This window comes from Kogia breviceps, chromosome 10, assembly GCF_026419965.1.
Source record: "Kogia breviceps isolate mKogBre1 chromosome 10, mKogBre1 haplotype 1, whole genome shotgun sequence".
NCBI lineage: Eukaryota > Metazoa > Chordata > Mammalia > Artiodactyla > Physeteridae > Kogia > Kogia breviceps.
The window spans coordinates 102,572,143-102,598,411 of record NC_081319.1 but is presented as its reverse complement, the minus strand read 5'-3'; the positions used below and the strand labels follow the sequence as shown (position 1 = coordinate 102,598,411).

Sequence of the window (26,269 nt, the reverse complement as noted above, 5' to 3'; positions counted from 1 at the left end):
CTTACGTCCCGTGTCTTCTTCCCGCAGATGTGACATATGCTGCGTCACCTTCCGCACACACCGAGGACTGCTGCGCCACAACGCGCTGGTCCACAAGCAGCTTCCCAGGGACGCGGTGGGAAGGCCCTTCATCCAGAACAACCCCTCCATCCCTGCCGGCTTCCACGACTTAGGCTTCACCGACTTCTCCTGTAGGAAGTTTCCTCGCATTTCTCAGGTATTGCGATCGGCCCGTGGCTGGCAGCCACCTCCACGGTCCACGCGGCTGGACTGAGTTTCCTCCCCGGGGGCTTCCTTGCCTTGAAATGCTGTCATTTGGTTTGTTTCTGTTTTAATAGTGCCTTTCTCTTGACATCCAGCTTGGCCCTTCCCATTTCATCGAGGAGTTGCCGAGTGGACGGGGGTTGGCGGCCTTTTGCTTTGTGTGCCGAATTCCGTGTTAGCTGGTGCATGAGTGTAGCTCATCGGTATTGTGCCCGTTTGGGGCCATTCGGGTTCAAAGTTGTGAATTGTTCACCTACCCCACACAGCCCTATGCGAATTGAATTTGGATTTTTAAAATATTTCTTTAATATCGCTATCACAGCTAAACATTGCTAGTGTTGTAGCTTCTATTCAAATATTTTGGGTCCGTGTTAGCCTGAGCTGTATTTGTGCTCTGCTTATGAAACAACTGCTAAAACTACTTTGGACCCCATTTTTTTTTTCCAATTAAAAAAAAATTGAGGTAGGAGATATCAACAGTGAAATTCTTGTGGGGCTTCACAGAAGCCCCAGACTCAGTGACTTATTCCACGTGTACATGACCATGTGCATACGTCCATGTGTGCACACACATGTGCATATGTCCATGTGTGTACGTACCCACGTGTGAACGCTCATGTAGCCCCCTCCCCCATGGTGCCCCTTCCCAGGCAGCCTCCTCCCCTGCAGTCACAGAGGAAGCCAGTTCTTCACTGATGGTGGTAGTCGCCATCAGTTAGGCTTGCAAGGCCCCCGTTTTTAAAGAGAGAATTAATCCTACCTCTGTGGTGTTATCACTTAACCATAACCATACTTCAGTGCTTGCTCTGCCGAGACATCCTGGGGATTCGCCTCGTGCATCAGGCAGATAGGATTCGTAAGATGCTTAGTTGGTTTCCTTACTCGGTCCAGGAGTTAGCGAGCAGGGGAAGGTGGGCACCCTACGTGCCGTGGAGAAGGACCGGATGCTGGGGTAGCTGTGCAGCTTGGCGATCATTTCTAAATGCTCCTCCCTGTTCCCCTGCTTTCGCCCGCCTGGCTTCCACGCAGGCCTGGTGTGAAACGAACCTGCGCAGGTGCATCAGTGAGCAGCACCGCTTCGTCTGCGACACGTGTGACAAGGCCTTCCCCATGCTCTCCTCCCTCACCCTGCACAAGCAGACCCACGTAACTACCGACCACGGACGGGAACGGCTGCAGGCCAGGGCCCCACCTGGCGACGCCCCCGACCAGAAGGTCTTCCTGGCCGTGCTGGGCCTGCAGCACATCGAAGACGCCAGGCCTGCACTGGCCGAGGAGCCGCTGCCGGACGACAACCAAGCGATACAGCTCCAGGCACTCAAGCGTCAGCTACCTCAGGACCCTGGCTGCACCAGCTTGCTGAGTCTGTCTCCTTTTGAAGCTGCTTCCCTGGGCGGGCCTCTCACCGTCCTCCCGGCCACCAGGGAGAGCGTGAAGCACCTGTCCCTGCAGCCCTTCCAGAAGGGCTTCATCATCCAGCCGGACAGCAGCATTGTGGTCAAGCCCATCTCTGGGGAGTCAGCCGTCGAGCTGGCAGACATCCAGCAGATCCTGAAGATGGCAGCCTCGGCCCCCCCTCAGATCAGTCTTCCGCCTCTGTCCAAGGCCCCCGCTGCCCCTCTACAGGCCATTTTCAAACACATGCCCCCTTTGAAGCCAAAGCCCCTGGTCACGCCGCGGACGGTGGTGGCCGCCTCCACGCCTCCACCCCTCGTCAACGCGCAGCAGGCCTCCCCGGGCTGCATCAGCCCCAGCCTGCCGCCGCCGCCGCTGAAGCTCCTCAGGGGCTCCGTGGAGGTGGCCTCCGACGCCCACCTGCTGCAGTCCCAGTCGGGGGCGCAGCCAAACACAGCCGCACAGCTCTTCCTGCAGCAGCCGCGCCTCGAGCTGCCGGGCCAGGCCGAGATGAAGACACAGCTGGAGCAGGACAGCATCATCGAGGCCCTCCTACCCCTGAGCATGGAGGCCAAGATCAAGCAGGAGATAACGGAGGGGGACCTCAAGGCCATCATGACGGCCCCCAGCAGCAAGAAGACACCGGCCATGCGCAAGGTGCTCTACCCCTGCCGCTTCTGCAACCAGGTGTTCGCCTTCTCGGGGGTGCTGCGTGCGCACGTGCGCTCCCACCTGGGCATTTCGCCCTATCAGTGCAACATCTGCGACTACATCGCCGCCGACAAGGCCGCGCTCATCCGCCACCTGCGCACACATAGCGGCGAGCGGCCCTACATCTGCAAGATCTGCCATTACCCCTTCACGGTCAAGGCCAACTGCGAGCGGCACCTACGCAAGAAGCACCTCAAGGCCACACGCAAGGACATCGAGAAGAACATCGAGTACGTGACCAGCAGCGCGGCCGAGATGGTGGACGCCTTCTGTTCCCCAGACACGGTGTGCCGGCTGTGCGGCGAGGACCTCAAGCACTACCGCGCCCTCCGCATCCACATGCGCACGCACTGCGGCCGCGGCCTGGGCGGCTGCCCCAAGGCCCGCAAGCCCTTCGAGTGCAAGGAGTGCAGCGCCGCCTTCTCGGCCAAGCGCAACTGCATCCACCACGTCCTCAAACAGCACCTGCACGTGCCCGAGCGTGACATCGAGAGCTACGTCCTGGCGGCCGACGGCCTGGGCCCCGCCGACGCGCCCGCCGAGGCCCCGGGCAGGGTGGAGGAGGGCAGCGCCGCCCTGGGCGAGCGCAAGCCCCTGGCCGCCTTCCTGGAGCCCCAGAACGGCTTTCGTCACGGGGCCCCCGCCCAGCCGCTGCCCCCGCACGTCGCGGTCAAAGTGGAGCCCGCCAGCAACTTCGCAGGGGACTTCAACGAGCCCCTCGACTTCTCCCAGAAGGGCCTGGCCCTGGTCCAAGTGAAGCAGGAGAACTCGGCTTCCTTCCTGAGCCCTTCCGCCTCGGCCCCGTACGACTGCTCCATGGAGCCCATCGATCTGTCCATCCCCAAGAACTGCAGGAGAGGAGATGAGGACGCGGCCGCTCCCGGGGACGCCAAGAAGCCTGAGCAGGAGCCCGCAAGCAGTGAGCAGGCCTCTCCCTGTCCGCCAGCCTGCCCCACCCTGCCAGTGACCTTGGGCTCCGGTGGGGTCCTGGAAAAGCCCGTGGCCCCTGTAGCGGCGGCCTCTGCGGCCAGCACTCTGGAAGCCCCAGCTCCGCCCCTGCAGGGCTCCGTTCAGCTCGCTGTGCCTATCTACTCCTCGGCCCTCGTCAACAGCTCCCCGCTCCTGGGCAACTCCACCCTCCTGAGCAGCCCAGCCTTGCTGCGGCCGCTGCGCCCCAAGCCCCCCCTGCTTTTGCCAAAGCCCCCCGTGACAGAAGAGCTGCCCCCGCTGGCCTCGATTGCCCAGATCATCTCATCCGTGTCCTCGGCCCCCACCTTGCTGAAAACCAAGGTGGCTGTTGCCCCGGGGCCCGCAAGCACTGGCAGTAATGCTGCAGCTGCCGACGTTGTAGGGGGCGCCGTCTGCAAAGCCACCACCGACGTCGCCAGCAGGAAGGGGTCCAGTGACTCCCCACCTGCTGCCACCAGCCCAGAGGCAGCCTCGCCCACTGAGCAGGGACCAGCTGGCTTGTCAAAGAAGAGGGGCCGGAAAAAGGGGACGAGGAGCCGGCTGCGCGCCAGCGGCGGGGTGGACCTGGACTCCAGCGGGGAGTTCGCCAGCATCGAGAAGATGCTGGCTACGACGGACACCAACAAGTTCAGTCCGTTCCTGCAGAGCGCAGAGGACGACGCTCAGGACGAGGTGGCCGCAGACCACAGCGGGCCCAGCGATGAGGAGCAGGGCAGCCCCCCGGAGGACAAGCTGCTGAGGGCAAAGCGCAACTCCTATGCCAGCTGCCTGCAGAAGATCAACTGCCCCCACTGCCCCCGGGTCTTCCCCTGGGCCAGCTCCCTGCAGAGGCACATGCTCACGCACACTGGTAAGAGGGCCGGGCAGGCTGTGGCCCAGCCACTGGGCTGGGGGCAGCGACGGGTGGGCTCGAAGGAGGGGCCCTCTTCCCGCCTCCCCATTCCTAGCTTCTCTTCTTCCTCAGTCTCAGAAGCAGAGGCTTGCCTGATGGGGCCGAGCGTTTTTCCCTGTGTGCTCGTATAACCAGAATGGCCTGTTTCCGTTGGCTGGGCCTCCCGAGGGCTGCTGGTGAAGGGAAGGGTCAGGCAGGGTGTTTTTAGGTGAGATGGTCTTGGGCCATCGCATCCCTCACGTGGTCAAGGCATTATCTGCTTGGTTGAGGCATTATCTACTTGGTTATGCACCAGAGGCAGCTAGGGCGGAACGGGGAATGGGGACTTTGGCAGAAGAATTTGCATTCAAGGCAGCTTTTAAAATTGCAGACATTCTGTGAAGTTCCTTTGACTGCTGTCTATTTATAAAGGGCAATTTTGCAGTTACCTTTCAGTTCACGAAGGTGATTACCTCTTCCCCTGTTCATCGTGAACCTCAGTGACAGAGGAGCTTTAGGATTTAAAAATGTTTTTATCTATACTAAAGTTGTTGGCTCTTGCAGAGAGAAACACGCAAATATAAATATTATTCTAAGTAACAGACTTAGGTTGCCAAAAAGATATCCCAAAAGTATTTTTCAAATATTTTTGTGGTTTTTTTTTTTTTTTTTTTTTTTTTTTTGGCGGTACGCGGGCCTCTCACTGCTGTGGCCTCTCCCGTTGCGGAGCACAGGCTCCGGACGCGCAGGCGCAGCGGCCACGGCTCACGGGCCCAGCCGCTCCGCGGCACGTGGGATCCTCCCGGACCGGGGCACGAACCCGTGTCCCCTGCATCGGCGGGCGGACTCTCAACCACTGCGCCACCAGGGAAGCCCAATCGTGTATTGATTTTTAAAGAGAAGTTTGAGATAAGAAATGCACTTTAAATAATTTTATACCAGGTAGTTAGTAGTCAGATGACTCTACAACTTAAGGTCATCTTAAAGTCATCTTAATTATGAGTTACTGAATATTCAAGCTGAGTATTCAAAATGTACATCTTTGAACTAAGGAGAGATTGGGTGAGATCCTTAACCTTTTGGAGATCACCACCCAAATATTAATTGATAGGACCTAAAACAGAATAAAGAATCGTATGGTACAGGATTGCCCGATAAAATACAGGATGCCAGTTAAATTTTGACTTTCAAATAAGCAACAAATAATTTTTAGTATAAATATCGTCCACGCACTATTTGGGATATACTAAAAATTTATTTGTTGTGTATCTGAAATTCAGATTTAACTGGGCGTCCTGTATTTTTAGTTGTTAAATCTGGCAACCCCAGGTAGCGCAGAGGCTCATGACGGTGTGGAGAGGGGAAGATGGTGGGGGCTGGGTGGGAGCCACGCTCTGTATCCAGGTGGAAAGGCTTCACGCAGGGTGGATCCTCCGTGGAAGGTGGTTTCTCCTAACAAGTTGGGACATTGGGAGGGGATGGCAGAGCTGTCCTGGGCAGGAGAGACGGGCAGGGGAGGGTGCGCTGCAGGGTCTCTCTGAGGCTGGCTGCCACGTGGGCACGGCGTCTCTTTCCGGTGTGGTGGGGCCTCAAACCCAGACGTCAGTTAGGAGTGTCTGTCCACGGAGGACTCATTTAACAGGAACCAGAATTCCTAGATTTGTAGAGTCTCTGCTGCATTTTCAGGCTGTCATTTTCTCTCCATTTGAAATCATTTAAGCCTGACAAAGTAAGGGAACAGTTCTAAGGAGGAAAGCAGTTCAGAAAGAAGATGCTTCTTAGAGAGAAGGTACCCCGCACAGCAGTCTCTCTTGCCGCCCTTTTTGGGTGGCGCCTCTTGGTCTCCTGCAGAGTCTCTGGAGAAGTGAGTATTCCCGCTACCGCTTTTGAGCGAGCAGATGGTCTGGGTGTGATGAGGAGCGCTCTCCCCTGCCGGCACCGCCTCCCCACCTCCTGCTCCAGCCGGGAGCCCTGTGCTTGGCGGGGACCACTGGTTCTCGGGCGCTCTGTTCTCTTCCCTGCACGCCAGCGGTCTCCCTGAGAGGACTGGGCAGCCGGTACTTCCTCTCAAGGGTCGCGCCATGTCTTTGCAGGTGCCTGGTACAAGCTCCTTTTGAACGCCGAAGCGTCCTCGTTGGTTTAAAATTTGGTGGTGTTGGAACGGAGCAGAGGAGATGGGAGTTAGTCTGAGACGGGGACGGGCGGGGGGGGCGGGGGCAGGTGTAGGTGTGAGCACGTTCTGCCGCTTCTCCCCCCACAGTCACTGTCCCCTGGCGGCCGTGTCTGCTTCCACCCCGTCCCTCGCATCCTGTGTTCCTGCCGTGGGGTCGCGGGCTTTTTCTCTTGAGGGGCGCATTCGGGCGGGTAGAGAGCCCTTCCAGAGCTAGTGTTGGTGACCAGGCCACGAGGGCCGTGTCGTCCCCATCTTGCCATGACGAAATTGAGGGTTAGGGAGGCTTGAGTAACTTGCCTGCAGGCCTTCGGGGGACGCGCAGTAGTGCTGGGGTGGGAGCCAGGGTCAGGTTCCGTCTGAGGATGCAGGGGGTGTGCCTCTTCTGGCCCCCTGTATCCTGACACGTGCCAACGTAGAAGATTGGGAGGTGGTTTGAGACAAGGTGGAACACGGCTGTGGACCACGAGCTGCTGACCGGAGACCTTGTGGCCGTGGGACGGTGCTACCCACACGCTTAGACCTGGACGAAGGCTGGCGCCCATGGGGCTCCGTCACCTTCCTTTGCTCTTCCACAGCCTCAGCTGCCAGCAGCAATCTCAGCATAGCTCCATCTAGTAAGTTTATACAGCCCTCGGCTACGCCTGATACAGAGCTGGAGCTGGACGGAGCCTGAGAAATCATGTGACCCGCCCACCCTTCCTGCACACCGAGGTTTTCCTGGTAAACGGCTCTGCTGTGGGATCTCCAAGCGCCCGGCTCTTGGCTTCCTATGAGGTGCTCCCTCCGCAGTGCTGAAATTAGACTGAGGCTCACATGTAACAGAAGCTAAACATGGACTCTGGAATGACCCTGTAAAACCTCGTTACACAGGGAAGAGGCTTGGGGGGCCGGGGTGGTAGTATTAAACTCTAGCTGCATTCCAGCCAGAAGCTTTTGAGTGGTGTCCAGTCTTAAGCTGGATTGAAGCAAACTGTGCGTCTTGAGAGTCGGCCTTTTCCCAGCCTCTCGGCGAATGCAGAGAATTCTAGCATCTATACATGGTCTCACAGACATGTTTCCAGCGCACCCCGCCCCCCAAGTGGGCAGCATGAAGTAGCCCAGGTGTTAAGTGTCCAGCTGGGGGTTCACTGTTGCTCAGGCAAGGGGCACGTGGTTTCAGCCCTTTCTCTGCGTGGCTCAGGTTCTAGGAATCGCGTCTTAGGAGGAAGCTGGCGTCTGCTGGCGTCCTTCGTGAGATCCTGGCGTGATCTCCACACACAGCTGAGTTTCCTCCTTCCCCTCCTCTACTAGCCCACGGCGTCCTGTTGAGGAGGACCGTCCTGGCTCCTTCCCTTCTCAACCTGAACAGTGCTGCCTCTTTAGGAGAAGACAGCTCACTCTTGCTGCCTTTCCCCCTCGTGAGCGCCCCGTGTGTTTTGAGGCCACAAGTAGAGGAGAGAGTGCCAGAAAACGGTCCACTTCAGCCCCTTCCTCATCTTCCTCCTCGTGGAATGGAGGGGTCGGTGCCCTCCCGCTCTGACATCCCTGGCCCCCTGCCTTGCTCACTCTCTCATGGTTGGCTTCGCTACCCTTTTTTGCCAGCCTGGGGCCCTCCGCACCCACCTCTCCCACCTGCTGTTCACAGGCAACCGGCGGCGGAGCTGAGACCAGTGAGATGCACACACCTCAGTGTGGAAGCACTTCTGACACTGGCCGTGTCTAGCTGCTTCCAGCCCTCTTAAGGGGCAGCTCTGAAAGCGTTTACGTGGCCAGCCCTGTGTCTGCCAAATCCTGAAAGAAAGACAGACAGACAGAGAGAGAGAGGCCTGTGCCCCGGGCAGGGGCGGGGGGGGGGGGGGCGGTACGGAGAGGCGGAGAGGCGTCTGAGGGTGTTAGGCTGGGGCGTCGGACTTGCTCTGGTTGTTCATCCTTTATTCCTTCCTGCCCAGTGCCTGCCAGACGGCGTCGTCGCCTGAAGAATTTCTTTCTTCGTTTCTTGACTGTTCTGTGAGAGTGAAAACTGCTGGCTGACATCACGGGGTGGGGTGGAAGGACGTCATGGGCCTTTGGTGCAGAGGTAGCCCCTTGTGCTTACAGGTGCGTTTAGAAACACCCCTGCTGAAACAGTCTTCGGTGGCTGCTACCAGATGAGTAAAATCATTGTAGACTTTCCACATAGATTACAAGTCAGCAGGGTTTTTCTGAAACCTGTATGATCATCAGATGGTAAAAGCGCTCTTGTTCTCCTCTGTCCACGCAGTCTGGAGCGCACGCTGCTGAATAAAATGTGCCACTTACGCAGTGAAATGGGAACTTTTAAAGACTCCTGTCAGTTGTCACTTTGGTAATCTTCCTAACTGGATACCGTACTTTCGGGTCGTTGCATCGTTTTCTACATTTAACCTTAACACGACTCCTCATCATCATGGGACATCAGCCTGGCTATTCAAACCAGCTGTAAAAGTGAAGCATTTACCAGTGTGAAAATTACAGAGTAAATCATGTAAGAGGAAGAAGCAAGAAAAACTAGCTGCTTTATTTGAAATCAAGAACCAGATCACAGTTCACAGTCACAGCTTCTGATTTGTTTTCTTCTCGAGCCTGGTTCTCTTGTTTTTCAAACTGGCCTGACTCAGGGAAGCTGTGATGTTGCCTTTTGACAATAAAATGTTAAAGGAAAAGTGTTTTCTTCTTACTTAACACAGCTTGAATAATTATTAAACACGTTCAACTTTTAGTGAAAAGCGAGAAGGGTGCACAAAAAAAAAACATTAAAATACTTTACAACTAATCTTCACGCAAAAAGCGTGATTTTTTTTTTTTTTTTTTTTACTGTAAGCATTTTTATAAATTTAACACAAAACACCTACAAGCTTTGTGAAGCAGTCGGATTCTCCAGTTCATCCTCTCAGGCCCAAGTGGAGCTCCTTAGAGGTGCACGGGTCCGGTCTCTGTCTGATTCCACCTTCCCAGGCTTCTAAGTCCGTGGTCTTTGATGGCTCTGGGCATCTGTGTTCTTAAAAACCTCTACCAGTGATTTGGAACCATGGCTCAGGCGGAAGTGGATGTCCCCTTTCTGTGGTTACTGCTGACGCTCCTACTTGGAGTGTGGGGGTTCGGGGTCATACGCGGTGCGCTCCGTGCGGACGGCACCCCGGAGCCGCGCGGCTGGCAGTGACAGTCCTTCCTGTCCCGAGATCTCTGGGCTCCAGGCCCACGCTGCTCATCCCCTGGGTGCCTGGACTTGTGAGCCTGCGCTGGTTCTGGGCTCCGTTAACGCTCGTCTAAAGCTGAATGGAAGGCTGAAGCTCAGCCCCCCCCACCCCCCCGACCCCTCAGTGTTTCCAGGGAACTGCGCTGATTGACTTGCCTCTCGTGTCTTGATGTGTGTGTGATCGTGGCAGCCCTGGGGTTATGAGACAGCCGTGCTGGCTGCAGCTCTAGGAGTCCTGTTTGTTGGTGCACGAAACCTCTTCCCTGTAAAACCAGAAACCGGGACCTTAGAATGTGGCACGGGGGGGGGGGGGGACACAGAAGAATCCGGTGATGCAGTAGCTGATAACCACACCTCCTCTGTCCTGGTGCCCGCCCACTCCCTTCCCTGGTCCCTCCTCTTTCCTTCTCTTTGTCCTCGTGGTCTGCCCTGGCTTTGCCCCCTTGTCTGTCCATGCAGACACGGGACCAGGTGCTGAGGAGCCTGCAAAAGGAATCGAAATGCAAGAAGGGGAGAGGCCGGTCGAAGCAGATAACTGCCGGGGAGGCACAGGCACGCTGGCCCACTTGTGGGGCCGGTGGGGTCAGGGGCCACTCAGTGACTCAGCGTCACACGCGGGCTGCTGAGTGGAGCACGCGGCTCTGGTCAGACTCGGGACCTTGGTCACCGATCCACCACCAGCAAGAGCTTAGAGCAAGGGGGACAGGGAACCTCCGTGCACCAAGCCGACCTCCCCTGTCTTGCCAGCTAGGACCACAGTGACCATGGGCAGAGGTCAGACAGGAGGCATCCCGGGAAGTCAGAACTCAGCACTTCCGGTCCAGGTGGGAGGCCGCACCCCAGAGACATCCAGAGGGTTCGGGATTCCTCCCGGAGGTCCCGGGCGTTGCCTCTCATCCCATCCGCCCCCCCACGTCCGCGGTACCTGCCAGGCTAGAAGCATCACAGGCGTCCTCTCTGTGGTGGAGTAGGTATTCTCCTGCTGTGCTCACGGCCCTTCACTCGCCTCTGCTGCAGTTACCATGTAAGAGTTGTCATCGTAGTGCTGTTGCTTTACGTCAGGTATGCATCTTGGGTTCATTGTTAACTTGCAGTGTTTTGAAGACAAATCTTTCATCCCACTCAGGATGAGGGAAGGTGATCATTTGAGTTGCTGCTGTTCTCAGTGTTTTGTGATTGTTTTTAATGTATTTTGTTTATTTTCTTAAAAGAAAGGGGTTCGGTGGGGAGGGTGGACATGATGCCAATGATCCCAAGAGAATGAATGGAAAGCAATTTTTCTTTTTCATTGCAGTAGAAAGCCAGATAAACATATATTTTTTTTCCCGCTTCAGGTCAGAAACCCTTCCCTTGTCAAAAATGCGGTGCCTTCTTTTCCACCAAATCTAACTGTGAACGCCACCAGTTGCGCAAACACGGAGTTACCGCCTGTTCCCTGAGAAGAAACGGGCTTATCCCCCAGTCAAAAGAGAGTGATGTTGGAGCCCATGATAGCACAGGTAGTGCCTCCAGGTGACGGAGAGGAGGGCGCCGCAGGAGCCCGTTAAGTCGCGCTGCGGGCCTCCGCGTTGCGGCTGGAGGCCTCCCCTTCTCTGCAGGACCCTGAGGCATCCTGCTGGCATCCCAGCAGCAGGACGGGTATGGGGGCCACGGTAGCGGCCCAGGCTGCTTCTCTGAGCTGCTAGAGAAGACCTTATTCCCCACCCCCGACGCCTGTTCCTGCCCTTTGCCCTGTGGAGCTGGGCTGTGCAGGAGGATGCACGGACCAGCTCTGCACAGGAACACGTCGAAAAGGGATGTGAAACTACCCGGGTGGTGTTTTCTCAGACCCCAGCGTCTGCCGCATCCTACAGAGCAGGGATGGGCCCACTCGGGTGCCAGGGTGTTGCAGGAACTAGTGATGCTCCACCCTCAACAGGGAGGGGCCGGGCTGGGTGGGGTGCTTTTCTTTTAAATAACTCTTTTCCAAGTAAGAAAACTTTGTCTTGTTTGAAAAAGCACTCTGCATGTCCTTTCTTTAATCACATCTCTGCTTGACCCGAATCCGGGTATTCTTCTCATGTGCTGATATGTGCTTCCTTCCTCCGGCCCCTATAGAGCAATTAACAGCTGCCCCGAGCGTCTCCTGCCACCTTTTTTTCCCCTTACAGCTTCTGTATTTACTCGTGTCCTCTATTCGATATATTCCATTATCTCCAACTGCTGGGGTTTTGTGTCCCTCACCCCCCAAAACAAATAAAACAGAAAATCGGCTGCTGCAGGTTTCTCAAACACAGGGCTGGTTGGCCAGTGCTGAATAACTATTGCAGGTATGGGTTCAGTCTGGCAAATCTTGAAAGCTTGACATTTCCCCCTTTTCTGAATCCGAGGAGATTCCCCCCAAATGTGCTTTTCTAGGGTTGTGACTGTGTCCGGAATTCTCTCCCTCAGACTTGGGTGGGTTGGGGGCTGTGTTGTCTGTGAGTGAGTGTGGACTGGAGGGTCGGGCTTCAACCCCAGCCCCGGCCCCCTTGTCTTTGTCCCAGTTACGGGGGAGGGGGTGCAGTGAACGGGCAGCCTCTCCAGGAAGAGGAGCTGGTGCAGAGGCCTCTGCTGTTGCCCCACGCCTCCCACAGAGCCCAGGGAAACGAGCCCTTGAACGGCCAGGCCCTCGGTTGTGGTGTGCCCAGACCCTCTCAGGATATAAAAGTGTAGGCCAGTTTGCCACCCCCCCCCCCAGCGTCCAGGGCCATGTGACTTGCCAGGATCTTTGAGTAGAGAAATGTACAGGTCCCATGGAGTCTTGCCATGACTTGGGTGCCCTCGAGCCCGAGGTTGCTGGGCCATCTGCTGTTCAACCCCCAGGAAACTGGCGGCGAGGCTGGCGGAGCTCGACGCCTTCACTGGGATGACCCCTCTCAGCGTTTGAGTGTCAGCTGCCACATCACTTTCCACCCAGCCCATCAATCACGGCCCCAAAGGAGGGAAAGCAGCTGATAGTCGAGGTGGCCGCGGGGAGCTCTTAGTTTCCCGCGCTGGCAGACAAGTCTTAAAGTATAACAGCCACGTGCTGGATGCATACTTTGGGTTCAGCATCTTGATCTGTATGATCAAGGAACACCAAAACCAGGGCTCCTGCAGGCGCAAAGCTAATCGGAACTTATATCTTAGCTTCGGTGCAGCCCACATCCTCATGGTGGGTGAATTTATTTTCTAAATTGCAGTTATGAGTTTTGTTTTTCCAAGTCCCATCGGCGCCCTCCTTGCCCTGACCCTGCCGGGAGGTTGTGTAGGTTTCCTTTAAGGGACAAAGCCTCTGGGAAAAAGAAAGTTCAGTGAGAGTTGTAACGTGAAACCAGCAAAGAGAAAAATATAGGTTTGGTTTAATTGTGGTCACAATCCGTGGTGAGAAAGAGGGCTGAGAGGTAAGGTGGGGAGAAGGAGGGTCAGGGAGGTGGATTTCAGTGATTTCAAGGGGAGTTTTTTTAAATCAGGTGAGCATGATGGAGGGAGGGAAGGTTTCTTTCCGGCTCCCTCCCATGAAGTTAAAAGTGAGGCTTTGGAGAAAGACCGTAAAAACACAAAGGCAGGAAATGACCAAGGCAGTTAGTTCTTGAGGGATTTCTATGTTTATATGCCTAGGTTGCATTTTCTTAAAATCCCAGGACGTGTTTTGCAACGTAGGTCTGACTTTTTCGATCACATAAGTTCTCACGAAAATGCGCCCTAGATTTTCCCCCAAAGGCATGCTGAAGATGCTCGATGGGGGCAGTTTTAGCTGAAAGGGACATATTGATAGTTCAAAGCTAGGCTGAAACTTTGATTCACTTTCTTGTGGGCAGAAGTGCCCTGGCCCACTTTGCCCTCAGATGATGCCTGTAGGAGCCTTCCTATTTGTGGGCACCTGCATGTGCCTTTTCAAATCAGTGTAAACATGGACTTTTTTTTTTTGGCCTCTCCGCATGGCTTTTGGGTTCTTACTTCCCCAACCAGGGATTGAACCCGCGCCGAGTCCCAACCACTGGACCGACAGGGAATTAATTCCCCAGCGTGGACACTTGAAGACTGTCCCTCAGTGGTGGCCCCCTTGCCGGCCCAGAAGGCCACGTACGGGCGTGGACTGCACCACGGGGAGTACTGGTCTAGATAAAGTGGAGGCTGTGCGCCTGCCCAGCCAGGTAGGCGTTGAGGTCAGTACGTAGTCACCTCAGTTGGGTGACGTGAAATTTCTAGGAAGCAGTAGATACTTAATTGTTGCGCTAACGTGGAAGTCATCGCATCGGAGGAGCTTTGGGCTTCTTATCTACTAGTGCCTTCAGATTCTGTCTGCTTCCTCTAGCAGTTTTCTTAGATTAGCATCACGAATGAGGGACAGGCTGACAGGGACAGAAAATCAACGCATTTTTCTTCCCCCGCCCTCCCCTCCCCTTTTTCTTTTCTGTTTTTGGCTGCACCTCACAGCTTGCGGGATCTTAGAACCCAGGCCCCCTGCAGTGGAAGCGCAGAGTCCTAACCACCGGACCGCCAGGGAAGTCCCCAAATCAACACATTTTTAAAGCCGCATTGCTCCGCCATCCGCACTCGGAAGGGTGAGCGGCTGCGGAGGACGAGGTCAAGATAGGACCTGGCGCTGTAAGTCAGGTGTTCACGAGACTGAGGGGTCTAAGTGCATTGTTCCCAAGAATTGCTGAGAAGAGCCCTTGGTGCTGCTGGGAACTTGAAGGGCACCGGCTGCCCTGCTAAAACACGCTCCCTAGTGGACGTTGGGTAGAACGCAGCAAGTCCTCTCCACTCCTCGGAGGAAGCGAGTTGGCCTCCCATTGCCTTTAGGGTGAGCTCTCCATTATCCACACTTAGGGAGGAGGGCCCAGGAGTCAAAACGATCTGATCTTAGCGTATTATTATAGTATTTTTACTTGGGTTTGATTTCAGAATTCACTGTGAATTTCCCCCCCCCCAAAGTTTATCATCTTAAATATATCCTACTACAGTTGAAATTTTAAATAATCCATGCTCTTTGGTGGAAAAAAATTAATAATTAAGTGAAACAGTCTAGAATATACTGGGACAAATAGGGAGTAACCAGAGATCAACCCTCCCCTCGCCGTTTTTTTTTTTCTTTAATGTAAGTACCAACGGAACCAACAAATAGGAAACCAAGCATTCTGTAATTTTTTTTTTTTTTTTTGTGGAGTTTATACCAAAAGCCATTTAATAGGTGCTCTCCATTTGCGTGATTCAAGAAAATGAGCAGCTGGTTTTTCCCCTGGAATATGGCCTCGATGTTGGTGTGCATGTCTCAGGGGTCATCTTCTTTCGTCTTTTGGATAATTGTCAGAAATCATTTAAATTGCCAAAATTTCATTCAGAAATTTTATATTCACCCCACAATTACTTGTATCCTTCTGAAACCTTTTAAGATACTCAAACAGTGGTTGCCAAAAAAGTAGTCAGAATAAAACCAGTGAAGAGAAGTGAAATGGGAGAGCCGCGTAGACTGCTCTAGGTGAGCGGAGAGCCCCAGGCAGCGTGGCCACGGCAGGGCTGGTGCAGCTCCTTCGCCCCCGGCCCAGGGCTGCCTTGGTGGCGAGGCGCGGAGCCTGCGACTCAGAGCCACGGGCCTGGGTCGGTGTGGCGGTGGTCTGCTCTCGTCAGGTGAGACTTCAGGTTAGACGTGTGAACTTGTGATCGGAGGCCTGGCATGACGAGGGAGGTGCATGTCACGTATGTGCCATGAGATAACGAGTTTTATCAGCCTGATGCCACAGTCGTCCCTTGGCCGTTGCACCTGTAGTCAATAGTCGGGCTCAGCAAGCTTTAGCTTCACTATCATAGCACATGATAAAATACTGGCTAAGACTTGGTTCAACCAGAATAGAGAGGAGATGGTGCTTTTGATAAATACCGTCATCTCTTTGGTGTCGATCCTGTCACCACCAGGCCAGCCCTTAAGAAGGCTGATAGACACTGGTGGCCTGTCCACACCTGGTTTTGCTGTGGAGACTGGGCAGGTAGGAACCACCTGAGAGACAGGAAATGTTTCCGCTCCCTACATGGGGTCCTGACAGCTGCTAGGGGGGCCTGCAGGTGTGCATGCAGATGTGCACGCGTCTCCTGTTGCCTGGGACCTCTGCTGGGAACCAGCCGTCAGGCGGGAGCATGTGTACCACATACACAGAATACTCACTTTGGGCCACTTCCTGTGAGGTGCTCCCAGATACCGTGTTTGGGGGGCGGGCTTGTGTAGGCTGCATGTGTACACAACCTCTTTGCACTGGAAAATAACTTCTACGGCTCAGCTTCCTCAACCTCCCTCATGCTGCGAGTCTCTGGAATGTGCCAGCTGTCCTCTCTCGCCGTCGCTCTGTCTGGCTGCCCCTGGGGGCCCCGAGCATCCTGTGTGTGCCCGTGGAGGGGGCTGGCTCGGCGTACGGGGTCAGGGAGGCCGGGAGCTGCGGGCGCAGCTCCCCTTTGAGCCCAGCCTGTGTGCGCCCGTGTGCGGCTGCTCCTTCCGCCTTTTAAAGTTAACCCCCCCAGATTCGTCTTGGCCCTTGAGGGACGTAAGGGGTGAGGGGGATTTGGGTGAGAGAAGTCCTGGCGGGGGTTGGGCGACAGGCCCCGGGGGGTGGGTCACGAGCGAGCCCTCGGAAGGGGCGTGTCTGGTGGCCCGGGTCTCAGCCTGCCCCGTGCTTGCTCCGCAGACAGCCAGTCGGACGCTGAGGCATCGGCGGGAGGCGAAGTGCTGGACCTCACCTCCCGGGAGAGGGAGCCGCCGACAGCGGAAGGAGCCGCCGAGCCCAGCCAGGTCCCGGAAGAGTCGCCGGCGGAGGAGGCGGAGCCGGCGGCAGCCACGCCGTCGGCCGGGGAGGAGAGGGGCGCCGAGGAGGACGCGGAGGCCGAGGAGGAGCGCGCGGAGGAGGAGTGGGACGAGGACGCAGACAGCCCCGAGGAGGACACGGTCAGCAACAAGAGCCTGGACCTCAACCTCGCCAGCAAGCTGATGGGCTTCAAGCTGGCCGAGGGCGAGGCTGGCGCGGGGGGCGGCGGGGACCCGGCCGCGCAGGACCACAGGCACGCCCGCCACGCCTGCCACGTCTGCGGCAAGAGCTTCAAGTTCCTCGGGACCCTCAACCGCCACCGCAAGGCCCACGGCCGCGAGGAGCCCGGGGACAGGAGCGCGGCCCACCGGGAGCCCGAAGGGCCACCGCCCACTGCCCCCGAGCTGCCGCAGAGGCCCGCCGAGCCCCCGGCCACCGAGCCCCCAGCCCAGGCGGAGGTTGCGTCCGAAGCCCCCGCAGAGAAGCAGAGCGAGGAGGCCGAGGGCCCCTCGGACGGGGATGGGGAGGGCCTGGCCGAGAAGAAGCCCTCGGAGAAGAGTGAGGACGACAAGAAGCCAAAGACAGACTCCGCCAGGAGTGCGGCCAGCAAGGCGGACAAGAGGAAGAAGGTGTGCAGTGTGTGCAGCAAGAGGTTCTGGTCCCTGCAGGACCTGACCCGGCACATGAGGTCACACACAGGTGAGGGGGCGGGGGCGGGGGCGGGCTGCGGGCGGAGGTTGCGGGGCGGGGGGCGAGGGGGGCGGCGAGCCGGCCAGGTTCCCGTCCTCCAGCCACCGTGGGCAGCAGGGCGCCCTTGCCGAGCGGGGAGAGAGCCCGGCTGAGCTAGGAATGCTAAGGGCTTGTCCAGCTCTTAGCACTCGGAGGGCACAGGCTGGTGCAGTGGACGGCGGAGTGGTGTTTGCCAGCGCGTTTTGATCGGCCTCTTAGTCCTCTGAGCCTCCGTCGTCCTGTGTCTAGAATGGGGATGATGGCTGCCCTGTCTGGCAGAAGCATCTAGAAGAATGTGGGTTTGGCCCGGGGGGGCTGGGGGTGTGGCCGGCGGAGCAGGTGGTGCAGAGGGGCTCCGTGGGGCTCGCGGCCCGGGGCCTCTGTGGGGAGGCACCCGGGATTCGTCGTCAGCCAGCAGCTGTTAGGTCGGCCGTGCAGCGAGAACCTTGTCTGTTCTTGGCTCTGCAGCAGCGGGGCTGATGGGGCTGAGTGGGGCGGTCACCTGGCTGCTGCCTGGGCACGTCCTTGCACCTCCTGGAACCCACCGCCTCTGGACTTGAGGCTGCAAACCCCAAAGCAGCGGCTGTTGTTTTGGTAGAAAGGCCGCCTGGATGTCCTCGTGAAGCCAGAAGATACAAACGATTCTTCCCCCCACCAATCAGAAAAGCTCCCCTGTGTCTTGGTTTCAGCTTCCCTCTCCTCTCAGCGGCCAAGGTGCACACGTGCCCCGCCCACACACCCACGGCCCTGTGCTGGGACTTGAGGGCACCGGAGCTTGGCTCCCAGCAGAGAGAGATTCTCGGGCTACTGGCAGGTGGTGCTCTCAGCTGCTCTCAGCTCCGTGTTTGCAAGCGAGGGGGGAAGCCCCAGCTGCTCTGAGTCAGAACACAGCCTATCTGCAGCTTTGACTTGGGACGTGCCGCCCTGCAGGGTCCCTGGCGATGGTGCCCGGCCCTGGGAAGGACGCCACTGCTGTCCTTCCATGGGGTTCTTTCAAGCCGGTCTGGTTGTCCCTGAGGTTCCGCTCCTGGGACTCTGGTTCCTGGGTCAGGTGTGTGAAGCCTGGGCTGAAGGACGAGGAGACAGGGCTGTGAGGGCCTCCACTCTCCTCCCTCCGCATTTTGCCAGTTCAGACAGATAGGGTTTCCTGTGAGCGGGAGGGAGGCCCGGCCCGGCCCCGCCCCGCCACCCTACCCTCCCCCTCGGGCCTTCGCTTTCTCTCTCGCGGAGCCGGGAGGTGGGTGCCCGGTGGCCTTGCTGACAGCCGTGAATCTCTCTCCATCCCCCAGGAGAGAGGCCGTACAAATGCCAGACCTGCGAGCGAACCTTCACCTTGAAGCACAGCCTGGTTCGCCACCAGCGGGTCCACCAGAAAGCCCGGTACCCCAAGCACCGCGGGAAGGACAGCGACAAGGAGGAGCGAGGCGAGGACGACAGCGAGAGCGAGTCCGCCCACAGCGGCGCCACCCCCGTGTCGGAGAGCGAGGCGGACTCGGCCCTGCTCTCCAGCAACCACGCGGCCGTCACCCGCAGCCGGAAGGAGGCTCTGGCCCCCAAGGATGCCGGCCGCAGGGAGGAGAGGGCAGCGGGCCGGACGGCGGGTGCCGGCCAGCTTGAGGCCGGCAGGAGTGCTCCCAGGGCCGCTGCCGCGGGCAGCCCCAAGGAGCAGGCGTCCCCGGGTGACCCTGAGCGGGAGAGCCCGGCAGCCCTCGTGCAGGACCTGCTGGAGCTGCCCGGCAGGAGGCCCGCCCACCCGCTCTTGGCCGCTGCCGACAGCGCCTCGCTCCTGGGCCTGGAATGACAGCCCGTCCTGCCCCCCAGCACACAGACGAAAGCCAGCAGAGCAAAATGTCCTGAGTCTATATTTCCCGAGGTTTCCTCAGTGCCCTTCAGCTCTTGGGGTGGGGGGGGAGGGGGGGGGAGAGGCGGGCGCCTCGATCAGTGCCATAGCCTTACAGACCCATGCGGAGATGCAGCACGTGCGACTCGAGTGCCTTAACTACTTACCAGCCCTTTGGTGTCGTCTTGGGTGTTGTGTTTTCCCAGAATGACTTCCTAAAAAACAAAGCAAATATTTTAATGAATTATTTGGAGAGGACCTTTTCATTTAAGCATTAACGTTACCTTCTGTTTTGGTGTGTGTTAACTTGTTTTTGCAATTCTGTGATAGTAACATTTGTTCTGTGAGCTGGAAACAGAAGGAAAAAAAAAAAAACAAAACTTGCCCTTGGATACCCATGGCCAATAACTGGAAGAAAGTGATGTGAATTTCATGTAAATTCCCAGAGGAAATGTGGATAAGATGCTCTTTTCTCAACTAGACTTTTTTTTTTCCTGTTTGCTACATGGTGGAGCTGTAATTTGGTCCTCGATATATTGCAGGATGTGGTTGATGAAGGTTTCCAGTTTGGTTCAAAAGCCAAAACCAGGAAAGATTCTAGCTTCGACCTCGTACATGTTTCCACTCTCTCAGCATTAGATATGCGTTTACTGTTCAAGTTTCAAGACAGAGAAGAGTTCCCCTGGCAACTGAACTGATGGAAAACATGCGTAGGTGTCATGTATCTGATCCCCCCCTTTCGGTATATGTATTAATAATATTATTATTATTATTATTATTATTTGTAGTTCATCAGTTTGCTGGTCTCTGCAGTCAGCAGAAACAAATGGGCAATATTTGTCCTGGGAGACCTGGGCCGCCCCCGGGTCCCCGTGTGAGCGTCTGCCCGCAGCTGTCCTGGGCTCTCCGGGCGGTGGCTCTTCTACTGTACTTAGACAAGCCTTTCTTCCGTGACTGCAGAACCCAGCAGGGGCCGTGTGGTCCTCCCGCCCGCCCGCCCGCGGGGCCGAGGGGCAGCCGGGGAGGGGAGAGGAGGCGAGGCGCGCGCCTGGGCTTCCGGGAAAGCCAGGCAGCAAGACCTGTCCCTCGCGGTCTTCCTGCCAAACCCAGCCCGGGCCTCACCCGCCTGTGCTCCTGTCCTTTGCAGAGCAATGAAATACTACTACTGGTAATAAAACTGCACATGCGAGATTGAAGAGGAAAAATAGGTGTATGTTTACCTTCCTGTGATTTGGGGTTGGTGCTCGAAGATAAACGTGTTGTGTCTAGTTTCCGAATCGCCTGAACCCCTGGGTGCACAGAGGCGGGATGTTCTTGCGTGAGCATCGTTTGCAGGCAATCGACCCCCCTTACTGTAGCTGCCAGCAGTGAAACGGAACAGATCCTACTGCAGTTGGGCTGTGCTCAGCATCCTGTCCTCCCACCAGACGCCTGGGACGCGCCCCAGCCTCGGAGCCTCAGGCCTCCCGTGCCACCCCTCCCGGGACCCTTGCCCTTTCTGGCCCCCAGGGCTCCTCTGTCCTTACACCTGTGTCCACCACAGGGACCCCCTTCCTCTCCACTTCCTCACCAACTCCTGGTCGCCAAAAGCCAACCACCCGGGCTTCAGAGGAAGCTATATGTGTTCTTGACATGATGAAAAGTGATCTCTTTGCATGTGAAAGGAAAAAGATGGAGGTATATATGACTTTTAACTGTACTAGGGATGTGTGAACCAGTTTCAGAAGGTTTTCTTCACTCTACGTGAGCACGAATCAGAACCAATGATTTCCCCACCCAGTATCACTTCCTACCAAGCGTGGTGTGCTTAGTTAAAACCAGTTCATTCATCCCTGAATTTCTTATGACGATTGTTGTTGTTATTTTCGTTGTTGTTATTATTGGGGGTTGCTTGTGTTTTGTTTCTCTTTGCAGCTCTCCACACTAAAGCTCGGAATGTTGTGGGGAGCAGCCACGACTTAACTCTACGCTGGGGTGGGACGGGGCGGGAACCAGGCCGGCAGCACAGCCGGGGCTGCCGCTCGCCGCGATCACGATCCACTGAAAGCTTTATTTAGCCTTGTCTGCGCCCTCGTAGTCGATAAGGTCTTGCCACATTTTACTAGTGAGGTTGAGAGATGTATCATTTGTTTGATGTTCTGTCCCCTCCCCCAATATTAAACTGTGAAATTTGTGATTTGTTTAAACTCTGGGTGAATCATAGCTTAGTTTGCATGTCCAGCTAATTTGTTTCTATACATTTGTTTGATTCTCTTTCTCCTTCTCTCAGGGCTTTTACAAAAAAATATATATATATGGATCTTCTGAAAAGTTTTTTGAGGTGCAAGTTTCTCTCTCTTGTTTTTCTCTTTGATTTATGGACACGATGCTGAGATTCAATCACTACATGAAACTCCCGGCTGTGAAAACAAAACAAAAAAACCCAAAGGGCTGTTTTTTCCACCAGCCCTGGGGAAGCTACGTGACAGCTGGATGCCGGTTTCAGGAAGTTTCACCCTTCTTTCCACCCTCTGCTCCTCTCTTTCCTCCAGAAGGAAGTTGATCCTAGTGATTTCAGCCCATGCATTAAACAGGAAACAATAATAAATGTGTAGAATTCATATTTTTCTAAAGGGAACTTAAAAACTGCTGCTACATGTTATGTACAAAACTGGTTTATGCCACATGAACAGAGAATCACAAATTTGGTTTTGGTACTTTTCGCTCCTCTTTGTATTCAGTTGTATAGTACTTCCAAATTCAAAATGAGAAGAAAAGCTGTTCTGTATCAAACCATCTAAGCAATAAATGTTATATTTTAAAAACGGCAGGTTGCCGGTCACGTGGCCCGTCCTCTGATTTGCTGTGATCCTGTCAGCTTGTCCCACCCCCAGGCCGCAGCCTGCTGGGGACGGGTCACTGGTGTCCACGGCCATCGGGGGGAACCTCAGGCCTGCTCGCCGCCAGCTTGGCGCACGTGGCACCCATGAGAGCCGTCGCCCAGGTGGCATCTCTCAAAAGCTGCCTCGTGCCCTCATCTTGGCTCGCGCAGGGTGGTCTCTGCCGGGGCCGCGGCGGCAGCAGCTCGGTCCTTGGTCTCGACCACTGACGCCAGGGGCTGTGTTTCTGGCCAGCGGCTCCCGGGATCCACTTTGTCTTTCCTCCTCCTCCAACCTGGTTACACGGGATTGAGTTGTCCCCGGGTGGAGAACTGCTGTAACTCGGAGGAGTCCTGAGTTAGTCTGGACAGGGGAGTGGCCTGCAAAGGAGGGTGACCCCAGGGCTAGGGGACAGAGCAGGTCAGAACCCATGTTTGGGGGAATCTGCCATCGCAAAGCAGGCAGCAAAAGGGCAAAGTCCCGAATGCTCGAAGCTGGGAGTGGATCTCAAAGCAGCCCTGGAGGAGCTGATGGCAGAAAATGCTCCCAGCTGGTTGACCCTGTTACGGTTCTGAGCGCCGGGGCCCAGCAGGGCAAGAGTTCACTGCTCTGGCCCTTAAGGTCTCCGGGCCCCCCATACACACGCCAGCCCCAGAAGACAGACTGGCTTTGGTGAGGTCCAGTGAGGGGTCCTGACCGGTGTTAATAAAACAACCAAATAACTCAGGAATGGTTGTATCATAAACAAGCAGCTCAAGCAGCTTGTCTCCACGAGGAGACAAGCCCTCGTGGGCGAGGGGTTGCCGCTAGCCACCCAGGAACCACACTTCAGAGCCCCCCCCTTCCCCGTGGGTGGGGTCTTTCCTGGCAGGGAACTGGGACTGCGCGTGGTCAGTGTGAAGGGCAAAGGGTCAGCCCCTGTGGAATAGGCTGCCAAAGACGCAGGGTGCAGAGCCCAGGGAAATGCCCCTCCGCCCACCCATGTCTGCGTGTGTTGGGTACAACCCCTGGGGGTCTGGGTGATGCTGGAAGAAGCACAGAGGAGGTGAAAGATGGAATTTATCAAAAGAGTAATAAGCCTGTTACTTAGGAAGAGGAGATGAAGTTCATCTGCCCTGTCACCTCCCGTGCTTGGAGTTGTGAGCCAACCGGGGCCCCCTCCCCCCGGGGAATGAGCTGCGGGCCCTTCCTCCCAGGCCACCGCACCCCCAGGCACCCACCTCCGCCCCGGGCTGAGCCTCCCTTGCTGCTGACCCCGGGCAGACGGGGAGGACGCTCAGGCTGGCCGGCATCCGCTCGCCCGGGCAGCTGTCCTGGCAGAGGGAGGCCGTGGGCACACGCGGAGTGGGCGTTTCTGGCAGAGTTTATATTTTGGCTCTGATGGCGCGTTACGTGAGGAGCCTTAGCATCACGAGGGGTGGGCACGGGGGGTGGGGGTGGGGCCGGGGCGAGTTTTCCTTTTTTGTTGCTTTTTATGATTTTTTTGGATGTGGACCATTTTTAAAGTCTTTATTGAATTTGTTACCATATTGCTTCTGTTTTAGGTGTGGATGGTTTTGGCCACGAGGCATGTGGGATCTTAGCTCCCCGACCAGGAATCAAACCCGCGCCCACTGCAGCGGAAGGGGACGTCTTAACGGCTGGGCTGCCAGGGAAGTCCCAAGAGTCATGCGTTTATCAGGTAAACACGTGGGCTTGGGTTTTCTCTTCTGTTGTCTCTTCAAAGAATCCCAGTCAAGCACAGGTGACCTCAGAGAACCAAGGGCCATCTCCCCCGAGGCCCTGCTTCGCCTTCTGCTTGCTCCTGTTAGAAACCCCCTTCGCGATTCACCACCCCTGTCAGAAGATGGGGAAATGAAAGGAGTTTATGTTTAAAAATCAGTTTTACTTTTGTAGCTGTCAAAACATGGATAAGGCCTTGAACCGGATGGAGCTTTGGGGGTGTTTTGCTTGTTTTTTCCCAGGATCCAGTTACCCCGACGGTGCCTTTATTCAACAAGGTGGAGCCTGGGCCGCTGCTGTGCACCTGGCACTGTCCTCAGCACGGAGAGAACACAGTGAGGAAAAAGACAGAAGACTCCTTTCCCTGCAGAACGAAGGTGGTACCAGTGGGAGACAAACGGACTAGACCAGGAAGATACGGAATCAAGGCAAGTCCAAAGGAAGAGGAGCCCCGAGGCGGTGGGACAGTGACCTGACAGGTCTCAGGACATCCAGCACTCAGAAGGTCACTCCCCCAGACCTGCTGAGTCGACACCTGCGTGGCAGGGTGTGAGGTTCTGGTCCCCATCTCAGCGGGAGGGAGGCAAAGCCCAGGCCAGGTGTTGGGACTGTGTGGATTCTGGGCCCTTCTGGCGTCTCCTCCCACCAGGCGCTGCTCCAGCCACAGCCTGAACACAAGCCACCCAGAAATCTTGCTTGAGTTTCTGCACTGGTGCCCGACTCTCAGATTCCAAAGGCTCCTTGAAGCGGCCGAGGAGCGAGAAGGGCCCTCCAGCGCCCTGCCCAGTTGCCAGCTCCTCGCCTGGGTGCCAGGCCGCCTGGGCCCCCTTTCCACCACCAACAATTCCCGGGGAGGCTGGGACCCGGGGAGAGGACCGGGTCTATTTTAAACTTGAAATTGAAGGTTACTCTTTAACAATGACAACACAGGCCCCTCCGATTCTCGGCTGCCAAATAAGTGTCCTAAATAAGAAACCAGCGGGCACTCCTTTCCCGTTTTGCTTTTCGGGGAAGGAAGCCACAGCCCAAGGAGGGAGGGAGGTACCTGCCTGGCTGCTGGCAGCCTCCACCTCGCCCGCAAGAGTTAGGGAGGCCAGCGGGGCTGCAGCAGCTCCCCTGGCTGCCTTCGTCCAGGGACGGGGGCGGCTCTTCTAAGTAAAAGTTTGGAAAATTTGGGAGCTGCAGGAAAATATGGAGAAAAAGAGTTAAAAGCTGTCATCTTGCCTCTCAGTGCCGTTTTTATTTATCGAATACTGCTGTTTTAGTTGGGCCCGACTTCCATTCCTTCCTCACTCTTGGACATGTTTATATAGCGCGTTGCACGTTGCAACTTGTTTTCCCGTGGGTTTTGTCTCTCTTCTTCACCCACGTCCAGTGAACTGGGAAGGAAAAAATACCCTTATCGCCTTGGAGCAGAGACGAGGGTGAAATGACTTGCCCAGGTCAGCTGGCTAATGGGTGGCCTTGTTAGGATGAAATTGCCCACCGGAAAAATGCTAAAACGGAAGGTGGCTGCCTTGGGGGTCTGTGATGCTGTGTGGTGTCCACTGAAACAGCAGTTACAGACAATTGGGAGCACCTGCTTCTCAGACGTGGAAGCAGATGCGATGTGGGTGCTGCCTACGTGTTCCCAAGGTTAGTCAGTGCATTCCCGACTGTTCCAGCTTCTTTGCCGCAAGGCAAGTGACACCAGAACTCAGGGGCAGGCTTCCGTGGGTGGCAGGGCTCTGCAGGGCTGGCTCATCTCTGCTCCACAAGGCGTCTGCCGGGGCAGAACCTCCAAGACGGGAGGCCCTTCAGCTCCTCGGTGTGGACAACCCACGCCCACTAAAGAGAATTCCTGGGTTGCTCGTTAAAAATTCCGGACCTACTGGTTCAGGAATTTTTCTCAGGAGGGAATTCCCAGAGAATCCTGAAGCCCAGGAAAGTCCGAAAACCATTGTCCCAGAAATGACAGACAGTCCCGGGCTCCTGCCCGTCGGCTGTGCCGCCAGCTGCCGTCAGGAACACCGAGGCCGTCGTCTGGGCTGGAGAAACTCTGAGATCTAGGAAATGCGCCAGGACCTTCCTTCCAACACTCCGCCTGCCCTCTTCTCCAGCCCGTGTAGCTACCCACCTACCTGTAGCAGCACAGGGACCCCAGCACACCCCAGAGCCCGGCCCCGGCCCAGGAAGCGAAGCTGCGTGAGTGCTGCATGAGCCCGACCTCAGCCCTGAGTTCTGGGAGCAGACGCCTCCCTCCTGGACCTCTGGGGCCCCCGTCTTCTGATACCTGCTTGTCCCTTTGCCAGAGCTGGCCGGCAATTGCGGGACCGGAGCAAAACGAAAACGGGGGCGGGGGGGGGCTTGTTCGAAACGCAGGGAAAGCCTTTCTGCTTCCCTCTCTGATCGGCTCCCTCGGGCACGGGGACCCTGGGGGGGGGGGGGGTAGGTGAGCCCGGGCGCCCGGGCCTCACTGCAGCCCCTGTGCGGACCGTACACACACCCCGCGTCCTGACCGGGCCTCTCCCAAGACCAAGGGGCCGTGGTCTCCGGGGGACGGCGGGAGACGGCCGGAGGCATCCGCAGTGCTGCCGAGCCCCGCAGCCCTGAAGCAACACCTGCCTAAGCACCCCCCACCCCTCCTCAGGGGCCCAGGACCCAGGGCTGCGTGTCAGCCGACTGGCCGCGGGTCGCTGGCAGCTGTCCCCCAGCCTCAAGCGCCCGCTTATTTCTCCCCGGGCTCTGCACAGTCGCAGTGGCCGGGG

At 56.6% G+C, this 26,269-nt stretch overlaps 1 protein-coding gene across 13 annotated transcripts in view; it reads left to right on the top strand.

Annotated features, from left to right (window-relative positions):
- The window catches only part of RREB1 (ras responsive element binding protein 1), a 187,807-nt gene extending 166,061 nt beyond the window's left edge, over positions 1-21,746 (top strand). For 11 of the 13 annotated variants that reach the window (XM_059076741.2, XM_059076740.2, XM_059076742.2 and 8 more), the window contains 5 exons: positions 28-217; positions 1,294-4,189; positions 10,911-11,075; positions 16,257-17,072; positions 18,392-21,746. In XM_059076741.2, coding sequence (XP_058932724.1) covers positions 28-217; positions 1,294-4,189; positions 10,911-11,075; positions 16,257-17,072; positions 18,392-18,903 — 4,579 coding nt within the window. In that variant the 3' untranslated portion in view covers positions 18,904-21,746. The remainder of the gene's footprint in view (positions 1-27; positions 218-1,293; positions 4,190-10,910; positions 11,076-16,256; positions 17,073-18,391) is intronic. The other 2 variants (XM_067006799.1, XM_059076744.2) reach the window with 2 other exon arrangements.
- Positions 21,747-26,269: the final 4,523 nt, after the last annotated feature.